Source organism: Pinus tabuliformis, chromosome 9 (assembly GCF_031772625.1).
Source record: "Pinus tabuliformis cultivar Carrire ecotype Pingquan chromosome 9, CPIR1, whole genome shotgun sequence".
Lineage (NCBI taxonomy): Eukaryota > Viridiplantae > Streptophyta > Pinopsida > Pinales > Pinaceae > Pinus > Pinus tabuliformis.
Genome location: NC_142307.1, coordinates 1,192,208,950 through 1,192,222,487, shown reverse-complemented (window position 1 = coordinate 1,192,222,487; position 13,538 = coordinate 1,192,208,950). Strand labels below are relative to the sequence as shown.

The window sequence follows — 13,538 nt, the reverse complement described above, 5'->3', positions numbered from 1 at the left end:
CCGTCCACCCCTATGATGTGTCCCAAGTACAACATCTCCGTCAACCCAAACTCACACTTGGAGAGCTTGGCATAGAACTATTGCTCCTCCAAGATGTGCAACACTGTCTCAATGTGCTGGAGATGCTCCTCCCAAGTCCTGTTGTAAATGAGAATATCATCAAAAAACACCAACACAAACTTCCTTAAGTGACTGCGGAAGATGTGATTCATGCAAGACTGGAATGTAGCTGGGGCGTTGGTTAGCCCGAAGGGCATCACCAAAAACTCAAAGTGCCCATAGTGACACCTGAAGGCGGTCTTGGGAATGTCCTGCTCCCTCACGCAAATCTGATGGTACCCAGATCTCAAATCAATCTTTGAGAAGAACTGTGCTCCTCTCAACTCATCCATCAACTCATCGATCTGGGATATGGGGTACCTGTTCTTCAAGGTCTTCTTGTTCAGGGCCATGTAGTCAATGCACATCCTCAATGTGCCGTCCTCCTTCTTCACCAACACCACGGAAGAAGCAAAAGGACTCATGCTCGGTCGAATGTGCCCAAGAGCCAGCAACTCCTGAATGGCCTGCTCAATCTCATCCCGATAGGCCTTGGGATGCCTATAGGGGGTAGTAATCACTGCCTGTATGCCCTGCTCAAGCTCAATGGTGTGCTCAAACCCCTGGTCCGGTGGCTGTCCCGACGGAATCTCCCCAAACACTGTGGCATACTAGTCAAGGATGCACTGTATCTCTGAGTGCACCGCCTGACCTGTAGTCCCTACCTCTAATGCACGCAACTCCACTGCCCACTCTACGTCTCCCTTCCAGAAGACTGCCTCCATCCGATGAGCCGAAACAGTCTAAGGCGGATATGTGTGTTGTCCCCGTATCTTCTCATGCCTCCCTGTCTTCTCATCATCCCACTCCATCTCTAGGGCCTTCCAATCTGTCGTGACCTTCCCTAGAGTGATAAGCCACTGAACACCCAGTATCATGTTGGTGTCCGGAATATTGACCACGAAAAAGTGGTCAGTCAATGTGTAGGTGCCCATCGTCACTGATAACTCTGGGACATAACGAGCACACATCATGGTCTGATCTCCTGGGACCAAAACTGAAAAGCCATCGAAGCTCTCTGTCTGTATACCTCTCCGCTCAACCATCTGTGCATTGATGAAGTTGTGGGTTGCCCCACTGTCAACCAAAACTGATACTCGCTGGCCACGTACTGTCCCCCATATGCGCAGCGTCAAATACTTGGGAACTCCTCGCAATGCTGCAAGGGCCCCTCCGATAGGTGCAAAAGCTGCACCACCTGTTGCTGGTGGTGGAGGTGGCAAAGGATCCTACGCGGCATGACTATCTCCTGCCTCCACGTCATCCTCCTCATCCTCTTCCCCGCTGCTCTCGGAGAAGACCTCAATAAAATGTGCTTTGCCAGCAGCACATCTATGTCCCAGTGCCCACGGCTCCTGACAAGTAAAGCACAACTGCTTCTTCTTCAGCTCCCTCCTGGCATCATCATCAATCTGTGCTCGTCCTGGATTCCCCTTTGGAGGCGGAATCCTCACATCCTTCCCCTTAGGCTGGAAAGCCTGTCTCTTGGGGTAAGGTGTCCGAGTCCTGGTAAGGCATCCTGTAAGTCCCGGGTCTTGCTAATAGCATCCAGGAGTGTGGTTGGTCTAGTGGATCTGACTAGACCCCGAAGTGGCTCTGCTAACCCCTCAACAAACATGTAGATCCTCCATGCCGTGGATAGATCTGGCACCATCACTGAAACCCTCAAGAAATCTGCAATGTAGGTCTCTGGGTTCCCGGTCTGTTTGAGCCTCGTCAGCTCAACAAAGTGTTGTTCCGGATCCCCCCGATCAAACCTCTCTATCAATCTCCTGGTGAACTCGGCATATGTCGTCACTGTGGAGTGTCCGAGTGTAACCATCCCATGGAACCACCAATCCTGGGCCTCACCATCCAAATGTAATGTCGCCACCTTGATGGCCTCTGTCTCCGACATCTGGTTAAGCTGGAAATAGATGTCCAACTTCTCCACCCAAGACTTTGCCAAACTGTTTGATGAGCCATCAAATGTAGGCAAGTGGAATCTACTAGCTGTGCGGTGGGTGTCTCCATCATGATAATGCCGGTATCCTCTGTGATGGTCACGAGGTCTACTATCCCGCTGGAGCTGAACAAAGTCTCTGAATGAGAGAGCATCCCTGAACTCCTGCCCATAGGCCTAGTACTCTGCAAAATAATCGCCCATATGACCGGGCTCTGCCTCCTACTGGGCTCCGGCCCCCGTGTCTGCTCCTAGGAAAGTGGGCATGGTAGAGCGTGTAGGGGCATGTGAGGCCATCTGTTGAGTAGTATCACGCTGAGTGGCACCCTGCTCTAGCAAATGGTGGGATGTACCCGATCCCTCACCAACCTGGAAAACCCGTGGGTTCTCACGTTGTCTAGCCTCCACCGCCGTGAATCTCTGCCCCATCACCTCGATCTGCCTCGACAGATCTTGCACTGATTTGAGGAGCATGTCCGCAAATCTCTTCCCGTCCTCATCTGCCATCGGATCCTCCTGCTCTGCGTCCACCACAGGCTCCTCCTGTTCTGTGTTCACCACAGGCTCCTCCTGTTCTGTGTCCACCACCCGAACACAGTCTCCCTCTCCGTAGGTGTTCTCCAACCTACGCTCAATATCTCTATATTTCCTACCTCTGTAACAGATGTAGGGCTTCTCCCTCGGTGTCATAGACTGCTAGCTCCACAGGCTGAGCTAGATCTATGCTCTGATACCACTGTAATATCCCTTATCAGGGGTATCCCTCAAACACAAGCAAACTCCAACCAGAGATGGACTGGGAGGGCATTTACCAGATATGTCGCCTCTAAAAAGAGGACGAGATCTGGAGGCTACCTGGCCCTTTCCAGACTCTGTCTAAGAGTATAAGACAAAAACACACAAGTGGTATAGTAGCCGGGAAGCTCAAAGAGATAAAAATAACAGTAGTGCAACATACAATAATGCATACATGGAATATAAGCAGATACTCGAGAAATACAGAGAGAAAAGCTAAGCCATTTTATTATACTGAGGAATGGGAAGAGTACAAGAGGTGATCAGAAAGATAGCACCTCGACTTGCACAAGGCTAGTGAAGAAATACACTCAGAATAGTAAGGAAATGGCCTCTCTCTGAACTGCTTCCAAGCTGCCGGAGAACTGCTGTGTTGCTGCTACTGCTGGAAACAAGTGAGGATTTGGGGTTGTTCCCCTCCTCAGAAAATGTTGAAACTCTGGAATCAACCTCTGCTCAATAAACCTGGAAAAGCCCAGAAAGATTTTCTAAAATAGCTGACCCCCGGAAATCGCCCCCTTGAGGATCTACGTTATCCCTCAAGGCTCCGCGCTGCCCCTGAAGAAAATCCTCCAAAACTTTACCCGAGACTCTGCCAAAATCCTCCAATAGGCAAGGGTTGATCCCTTGCTCAATCTCCAAGCTCAAATCCTCCACATAAACCCAATCCAGAGCTCCTACCAAAAGAGACTGTGTCCTCCCCTCTCAAGACTACGCAGTCATCAAAATGCTCAGTTCCTCCTCAACTCCAGAGATCGCTCCTCCTGCAAAATATTGATGAAACTACCTTGCCCGAGCAGGCACTCGAAGTCCCCCGGGGCTAAGGGTGAGATCTCCGAACGGAGACACTCGATGCACTAAACAGTGCTGCAGACAGGCTAAACAGCCAGCGTGCTCTTAATCGAAGTGACTAGCTCAAATGCAACATAATCCAATGCCCAAATGAGGAGGCTCCTCTCTCCTTTATAGCGTTGCCCTCTCTCAAAACCCTATGGCCCACCTCCTCCAACGTAGCCCCTCTCTTGCCACGTGCTCCTTCTCCATCTGCGCAGTCCCTCCAAGTGTCTACGTGGGCCCCCTTCTCTACGTGGTCCTTTGGCCCCCTTGGCTCCCGTTTTAAGTTACAACGTGGTGCTACTAGGGAGTGACTTTATTCAAAAAGTGAGTTATGTCCCCCTTTCCTCACCTTTTTATTTATAAATAACTATAGAAGGCAAAATTGAGCAAAATCGACTATTCCAATTAGCCATGGCTAATTAGGAATATTACACAACCACAGGGGGAGATGGGAGAGGGTACGCAACCAAAGGTGAAAACGAGAGAGGGTACATGACCAAAGGTGAAGGGTACAGCGATTGCCACACTTTCAAGAGTTCCAGGGTACTACACCTTTGGAGTTAGGGGAACCATATAGGACCAAAGGATCACAGCAGTGATTGGTGGTGGGGCAACGCATAATTTTATTGATGCTACTTTGGTGAGAAAAAGGGGCATTCCTCCTAAGGAATTTGAAGGATTTGATGTGGTAGTAACAGATGGGTATAATCTTACATGCACACACAGAGCTCCATGGTTAGATGTCAACTTGGGTAACTACTCACTAACAAATGACTTTTGCATAGTTGACTTAGCAGACACAAATCTGGTGTTGGGAGCATAGCAGTTATACTCCTTAGGGGACATCCTTACCAACTATCAGTTTATGAAGATGGAATTTAAAGGGAAAGATGAGAAAAAGGTAGTTTTAAGGGGCATGTCGAATGTTGCTCCAAGATTAATCTCAACAAAAAGGATGGAAAAGGTCTTTCAGCATGGAGAGGTAGCATGGGCAGCAAAGTGCCTCATTACCACTTAGGAGACTACAGGTAGCACCACCAAGCATCATCCAGACGTACAATTCCTGTTGGATAAGCACATGTAGGTTTTTGGGGAGCCTCCTCCAAGGAGGCCACTAGACAAAGGGTTTCAGCATACCATTGAGTTGGAAGAGGGAGCAAAACCGGTCATCACGACTCCTTATAGGCATCCCAAGAGATTCAAAGATGAAATTGAAAAATCCATAAAGGAGTTACTAGACATGGGTCACGAAGCGCCCCCCCCCCCCCCCCGGATCGAAGCTCCGAAGCGCGCACCGTACGGAAGCGCCTAGGAAGCTTCCTCGGAAGCGGCGCTTCCGAATTCGGAAGCGGCAATTCAGCATTTTAAGACGCTTCCTGGAATTTCCGAAGCGCCGGCCGGAAGCGCCGCTTCCATGGCTCCGAAGCGCGCTTCGTACGGCGCTTCGGGCCTCCGAAGCACGGCGATTCGGAGCAGGAAGCGGCCGCTTCGCGCACGCTTCCGTACGCTTCGGCGAAAAGGGGCGCGCCCAAGGGAAAAAAAAAACACTTTTTTTTTAATTTTTTTTTTAAGTTATGTTCACTCAACATTAAGGGGGTGGGTTAGGGTGAGGTTAGAGTGAGGTTAAGGTGAGGAATGAAAAAAATAAAGCCCCCATTCATTCCTCATTTTCTCACTTTGAGTTTATGAGAGTTGGAGAAGAGAAGAGAGGAGAGGAGAAGAGAAGAGAGGAAAGGAGAGGAGAAGAGAGGAGAGCTTGGAGGAGTGAAGAAGGAGGAGCTAGGAGAAGGAGGAGGAGCTTGGAGCAAGAGCTTGGAGGACTTCATCTACAAGAGCTAAAGAGGTAAGTTCAAACCCCAAACTCCCTTGTTTTTTTGACAATTTTTTTGTATTTTTCTCCTCCCTCTCCTACTCTTTCCCATTGTTTCTACTTGCTCCTTTATTTACAGGTTGTCCACCACCTATATCCATATTCCAAGATGGTGTTCTTTTGGCTTCTATGTATCATTCCACTCTTGGTTTTAATGATGGCAAAGGTGAGGAATAGAAGGGAAGAAACAGAAGAGGACATTGGTGATGGTCCTAATAGGAGTGACCCAATGTATGATGAGGAGGAAGGGTTTGAAGAGGAAGGGGATGAACCTGAAGGGGACACTGAAACACAAGATGGGAAAGCTACATCAACACCCTTGTGGAACTATGTGACCAAACTTGATGGGGGAAAGGGTGGTGGATCTTACAAATTTGTGTGCCCTCATGGTTGTCATGGAGGAAAACCATATTGTGGTTCATATACCCGTCTGAGGAGGCATCTTTGTGGGGTGCTGGACAGTGATGAAAAAAAGGGTTCTGTGGGGGTACAAATTTGCCCAAACATTTCAACTGAAGAAAGAAGAAAATACATCCAAATAGAGATGGCTGCACAACAAAAAAACAAGAAACAAAAAACTCATTCTGAATCAAGTGCAACCTCTAAATTTGGTAGTTGCTCATCTCCTCATGGTACTTCTGCAAGCTCTGGAGGTAGAAGAACAATAGGGGATTTCCTTAATGTTGCTGGGAGGGATGATGTGGATGGAAAGATAGTCCGTTTTCTTTGTGCTTGCGGTGTACCATTCAATGTGCTTCGCTCTCCCTATTGGCATGAAATGGTAAAGGCCATCAATGAAGCCCCAAAAGGATACAAGGCCCCCAACTATGAGAAAGCTAGAACAGTGTTATTAGAAAGAGAAAAAGCTAAGGTTCAAAGAGCTTTGACACGTTTTACAAATGAGTGGGTAGATTCTGGGGTATCCATTGTATCAGATGGGTGGACAAATATTAGAAACCAACATTTGATAAATGTTCTTGGTGTTTCTTCTAGTGGTGCAGTATTTATTGCATGTCATGACTCCTCCTCCATCACTGCATCTGCACAAAACATTGCAGATCTCCTATTGAAATCAATCAAATATGTTGGTCCGAATAATGTGGTTCAAGTGATCACAGATAATGCAGCAAATTGTAAGGCAGCAGGAAAAATTATTGAGCGTACTCATCCACACATCTTTTGGTCTGGGTGCCTGGTTCACACATTGAACCTTTTGATGCATGATATTGTGAAACACAAAGAATGTGGGTGGATTGCTGAGGTTTACAGGAGAGGGAAGCAGCGCATTAAATTCATCACAGGGCATACAAGGGTAAACTACTTCTATGGCACTTACTCCAAGTTGCAATTGCTTAAAATTGCAAAGACAAGATTTGCTAGTTATTACCTCACCTTTAGGCGGCTAGTGAAGGTGAGACAAGCTTTAACTAATCTGGTGTGTGCTGAAACATGGGATGAAATTAACACTGACATAGATGGTGCTAATGCAGTCAAGGACACTGTTCTTGACAGTTACTTTTGGGGACAGGTTAAATATGTTTTGCAATTCACCAAACCAATTTATTACATGATCAAGTTTGCAGATTCAGATCGACCAGTAATTGGGGAGGTGTATGAGCAAATGGATAGCATGTTGGGGCAGATTAAAGACATTGTTGAGCCTAGAGATATCACCTTGTACAATTATATTCGTGTAGAGGTGGAAAACCGATGGGAAATGCTAAATGTTCCATTGCATGCATTAGCATATGTTTTGACACCTAAATACTATCATCCATCATGGCTTTCAACACCAGCACCTGGGGGGGGGAGTAGGAGAAAACCACACCAAGATCAAGAGGTTCACAAAAAATATATGGCTGCATTGAGTAAATTAATCCCTGATGAGGAGGAGGCTGCATTGGTACGGAGACAGGTGAGCAACTATACGCTCAACACTGGTCCATTTGGGAGCATGCATGCAATTAAAGATCGAGAGACTTTTTTTGCTCTTGAGTGGTGGAACATGCATGGAGGGGGTACTCCACTTCTACAGAGTTTGGCATTGCGGGTGCTATCACAGGTGGTAAACACTTCTTCTGCAGAGAGGTGTTGGAGCTCTTATTCTTTCATCCACAGTGTTAAAAGGAACAGGTTGAATTTAGACCGGGCAGAGAGCTTGGTTTATGTTCATTACAACTTGCGATTGTTGTCCCATTACTGTGAAGATGCAAAGTCTAATAAAGACTTGTTGATTTGGGACAAGAATCCAGAGGAGCCCAATTTGGAGGATGGAGTGTTGCGACTAGAGCAATTAGAGGATGCTCTTATCCAGGTATGTCCATTGTGGTATGAATTTTCCAATTTTCCCTTATAAAGCATTTCTCTAATTCATGTTTTTAATTTTTTTGTTAACTAGTGTTTTTTTTTTTTGCATGAATTTTTTGAGCGATTCTAGGATGATGATGACCGTGTTGATATGCCACCACCCCCACCCCCATCTGGTCCCTTGGTTCCTAGGTTCCATGGTTCAACACCAACAGCAGGGGGTTCTTCTTCATCAGTTTCAGTGCCACGACTTCCACAGGCACCATCTTCTTCATTGCCACCACGTGGAGGCCCGCCACCACGTTCTATCCGTGGTGGAAGGAGGAGAGATTAGTAGATATATTCACAATCTACTACTTTTTGTCATAGATTACTCATTAGACTTGTAGACTTGTGAATTTGAATTTTGAACCTTTTTGGCTTGGCGGTGACCAAGTGACATATTTTGTAAACATTATTATTTGAATTTTGGACATGACAAATGTTGACAGTTGCTCACTTGCTAGATAAATCATAATATGCTCTATGTTTTATGTTTTATAATATGCTTAAATGTTTTATGTTTTATAATATGCTTAAAAATTTGATGTATGTTTGTAATAGCTAGAATATAGATGATTGTTGTACATACTAGTAACTACAATGGAATCATGGATGCCATATCTATCTTGATTTATGCAAAAATATGCATGTTTTCATGTCTTCTACAATTAATTTGGTATTTGGGATGTTTGTTTTGAGTATAAATGCAAAAAAAATATATATATATAGCAGACGCTTCCACGGACGCTTCGCTTCCTAGATTTTTGGAAAATGACGCTTCGGCGTCCCCGCTTCCAAAAAACGCTTCCGCTTCGCTCCCGCTTCGTGCAACATTGAGATTCCTATTCCACGGATCGATGAATTGTTAGACAAGTTGTATGTGGTAGTGTTCTCCAAGATAGATCTTCGATCAAGGAAACATCAAATTAAGGTATGGGAGCAAGATGTGCCTAAGATTTCAGATGACATTTTGGGCACTATGAGTTCTTAGTCATGTCGTTTGGGTTGACTAATGCACCAGCTACTTTCCAGTCATGCATGAATCATATTTTCAATAAGCAGTTGCATAAACATTTGTTGGTACTTTGATGACTTACTGCTTTACAGTCGTACATGGGAGGAGCACTTGGGTCACTTAGGGGAGATTCTAGGGATCATGCAGGAACATTCCTTGTATGCCAAGGCTTCAAAGTGTGAGTTTGGGTTGACAGAGATCTAGTATTTCGGGCATATAATTAGTGCACAAGGGGTACAAGTGCACCAGGAAAAGATCCAGGCCATTTTTCATTGGCCTACTCCCAGAAACCTTAAAGAATTGTGGGGTTTCTATTGGTTATGCAGCGACTACAAGCACTTTATAAAGGGATTTTCACAGTAGGGCACACCATTGGCAAAGCTTACAAAGAAAGGGGCATATTGGTGGTCGGAAGCTGCATAGAAAGTTTTCTAAAAAATGAAGGAAACAATGATTACATGTCCAATATTAGCTCTTCTAGATTTATCACAGCCCTTCATGCAAGAATGTGATGCATCGAGGGAAGGCATAGGTGCAATCTTAATGCAGAATAGGCGCCTGATAGCATTTTCCAAGAGATTTTATCCCATATACAACAAGGAAATGCTCGCAATCATGCATGCCTTGATCAAATTCAAACAGTACTTGGCAGGCGGCAAATTCCTAGTCAAAACGGATCATAATGTTGATTTTTGGGTAGCATCGAATGTGCTCTAGCTTCGAAATTTTGTGGAGGGGCTAGAACACATGAGATCTCCAAGACCTAGAAATCGTTTGGTGAAATTCCACCCGGATTGCATTTTATTAAAATAATTAATATTTCTAATGGGGTTCCTAACTCTAAACTTGGGAAAATTAAAATATTAATGGGTATTAATGAAAATATGGGTGAGAAGCTTCTAAGAGACAAGGATCAAGTCTAATTTAATCTTAGTCGTTGATTAGAGATTAGATCACGACCATTGATTTCTCAACAGGAAAAGTATAAAAGGAGGCTTGGGGTCCGTGGGAGAAAACACACACACAGAGAAGCACTTTAGCTAATTCGAAATTCTGGGGCGTGGCTTGCTGAGAATTTCAAAGTAAGTTTCTAGTGCAGAGAGGGGCACTTCGGCAGAGGGACTTCAGTCCAAGGTCGAGAATACATAGCAAAGAGGCAGAGCAGCACCAGGGAGAGACATCGCAGCTCCAGATAGGGTGATGCAGAGGCTAGAGGAGCCGATGCAATCACTTAGAGGCAGCGCTGGGGTTTCTGTGATGCAAATCGAGCAGCAGTTTAGCAGATCGATTTTTGAGTCGAGAAGGCTCACTGGGAGGGTGATGCGGCGCCTAGTGGAGGTGACGCAGTTCTAGCGCAAAGTTGGGAACAACGATCGCTGCACAGCACCGGGGACAGCGCAGTCACCTGTGGGGTTTGTTCATCCAGTCGCTGGATTTGCCAAAATATCTGTCTCCAGATAAAGGTCACTTCTGCCCGATTTATTCTCTGTTGGGTGAGCCAAATTTGGCACCCTAGTTGTATTTAGAAATTTGCTTAATAATAAAACCCTCATATCTGTTGCATCGGTTTTCCCACACTAGGTTTTTTCAAGGATGTTTAGTCCAAAAATAAGTGTGTCCTTTGTGTGGTTGTCTCATTTATTTTTCAGGTACTTGATCTGTATACTGGTGTAGGCTGCGGTGTATTTGCATTAATGTTTTTTGAATAATTCTGAAAATAACTTGTTAAACTGAAGAACACAAGTAGGTAATGCAAATCAGTTTACTGCAGTAGGATTTCTGGTTTGTTAGATTCATAAATTTTCACATGGTATCAGAGGGATTGCAGATCAAGGAGGACTGAAGCCATCGACGAAAGGACAGAGGAAAATATGTGTGTGAAGACAGTTGTCTCGAGAGACAGCGCAGTTTCTGGTCGAGAGAGCAGAGGAGGGGTGACGCAGTCACCAAGGGAGGCTCACGCAGAGCCTGCGTCAGCCTGATTGGGTGACGTTGTTGCTATAGAGGACAGCGCAGTAGTTACTGGGCCAACGCAGAGACTGTTGAGTCTCGTTTTTTCGGTTGTCGTGGCTAGAGGTGCAGTGCAGATTTCATCTGGAGCTGCTGGTGGTGGAGTGTTGATTGTGTTGGTGTAGAATAGTACCTAGTGGGGCAGAAGCAAAGTAGAGGGAATCAGTTCCTCAGAAGATTTCTTGCCAAGAAATCTAGATCCAGTGTTGAGCAGCAGCAAAGAAAGATTAGAGAGGGGTGATTCGACATTGGTTGGCAGAAGGATCTCCGTGAAGGAAATCGAAATTTAGAGGAAGCTTGTTCCTTAGAGGATTTTTAGAGCCAAAGAAATCCAGATCCGAGTTTTGCGGGGGCAGCAACGAAAGAGCGAGAAGAGAACTAGTTCGACATTCAATTGAGCAGAGACGGTCGTTAATGGACTGAGGGATCAAGACAGGTTGGATGGAGCATCCAACTTAGTCATCTAGAAGGCCATGATCCTGGCAATTTTGGATAAAAATCGCATCAAGGATTATGCCTTGAGGACGGTTGTTGTTCCGGTTGATGCTGATCCTCTCAAGAAGTACGAGGAGGCTCAGGAAAAAGCAAAAAGCATGCTCTTGGATGGAGTCAAGGATCATGTGATCCCACATATTGCTGAGAAGGACACAACAAGGGAGATGTGGGAGGCCTTAACCACATTGTATGAGGGAACTTCCATTCAGCGGAAGATGTTGCTTGAGAGTCAGCTGAGACAGTTTCAGATGCAAAAGGGAGAAGAAATCGATCCCTTCCTTCTTAGGTTGCAAAAGATCCGTGACCAGCTAACTTTCATAGGGGCTACACCAAATCCTAAATTTATGGTCAGGACAGCCATGAATACAGTCACTGAATACTGGGAAAGCTTCGTCCAAAGCATCTTGGGCAGATCTTCTCTTCCCAGTTGGGAGGAGACGTGGGCAGCTCTTCGACACAAAGAGATCAAACGGTTGACCAAGGTGGGAAGCAGCAGCAAAGGGATCACACATGGCTACGGGAGCCCTTAATGACAATAGCAGAATGACGGGAGTCAGTTGATGCGAGGGATGATGGAGAAACAATGGCAGAGCTAGAGTGCCAAAGTCTGAAGCAGCGCAGTAGAGTGTTGCAGCAGTGCGGAAGGCACAGAGCAGATACAACAGCAGCACAGTAGCATCAGAGGGTCAGCGCAGATTAGCAGCAAAGGTAGCTTCAGTGTCAAGGGGCATCCAGACTGACCAGCATGTCAGCTTTTGGGTGGATTTTCAGTTACTTACTTCTCAGCAACTGAGTTGCAGTGCAGCAGTTAATAATTGTTGATTTGGAGTAGCATCGGATGTGCTCTAGCCACGAAATTTGGTGGAGAGGTTGGGGCACATGAAATCTCCAATACCCAAAAAGGGTTTGGGCAGATTCTAAACAAATCAGGAGATATTAAAAGAATTAATATTTTTAATGGAGTCCCTAAGTCTAAACTTAGGGAAAATAAAATATTAATGCGTATTAATATGAATCTGTGTTAGAGTGGTCCAAAAGACATGGATCAAGCCAGATCTAATCTTATCCGTTGATTAGGGACTTAATCTCGATCGTTGAGATGTCAACAGGAAAAGTATAAGAAGAGGCTTGAGGGTCACTTGGAGAATACACCAGAGTGATCAGTCATTCTATTCTCTAGAGCAGGGTTTGCTAAGAGAGATAGAATCAGTGGTCAGGAGAGCAACTGAGGGACATTGAGTACAAAGAGACAAAGATGCAGAGATGTGTTGGGATAGCAGCACAGCAGCCAGAGAGAGAGACGCAGGAGCATCCAGTGCTCACGCAGAGGCAGCTAAGTGTTGCGCAGAGCACCAGAGGGGCCAGCGTAGCTGACGCAGGGCCTCCTGGGGCTGACGCATGCCAAGAAAAGCTGACGTAGAGCCAGCGCTGGGCTAGGAGAGGCTGAGGCAGTCCAGATTGGGCAGACACTGGGGTTTCTGGAGTAGATTGGTGCTGAGTAGCTGTCGAAAGGATTATCCAAGGTTTCAACCAATAGATTTGTCACAAACCGAGAGGTATTACTGCAAAGGAAATTCTCTGTTGGGTAGGCCAGTTTCGACACCCAGATTGTACTCTGATATTGCTTAATAAGAAAACCCTCAGATAGCTGCACCGGTTTTCTCGCATTGGGTTTTTCCGGGGACATTAGTCCAAAAATAATGGTGTCATATGGTGTGTTTGTTCTTGTTTCTTTTAGTTGTTGATCTGTAATATGTTGAGCATGCACTAGTGTTTATTTTCAGTATTTACATTGTAAATAACTTGTTAAAGAAAAATAACAAGTAGGTAGGAATAAATCAGATAAAGTGCATGGAGGGTTTCTAACTAAGTAAACTTAGAAACTTCAACATGGTATCAGAGGATGATTGCAAATCACAGGAGGACTAAGAGACATCAGCCGAGCGGAGCAATAGCAGCAGAAAACAGTTGTCCCGAGGTGACAAAAGTTGTTTCTAGCAACACAAAAGCCAAGAAGTGTGACACAGAGCCAGCCAGAGCCACGCAGAGGATGTCGGGAGCAACGCAGAGGTCCAAAGGGCTGACGCAAGGCATCCTAGGGCTGACGCAGACCCATCTGGGGTGAC

At 45.7% G+C, this 13,538-nt stretch overlaps 2 protein-coding genes across 3 annotated transcripts in view; one reads left to right on the top strand and one right to left on the bottom strand.

Moving 5' to 3' along the window:
* Window positions 1–13,538, bottom strand: part of LOC149152817 (CBL-interacting protein kinase 23-like) — a 346,757-nt gene that overhangs the window by 324,576 nt on the left and 8,643 nt on the right. The gene's annotated exons all lie outside the window — the stretch shown is intronic.
* Window positions 5,371–8,298, top strand: LOC149152818 (uncharacterized). The gene is made up of 2 exons (XM_089440685.1): window positions 5,371–7,857; window positions 7,981–8,298. Exons 1-2 carry the CDS (start codon window positions 5,653–5,655, stop codon window positions 8,182–8,184), a joined length of 2,409 nt encoding a protein of 802 aa, XP_089296811.1. The 5' UTR covers window positions 5,371–5,652; the 3' UTR covers window positions 8,185–8,298.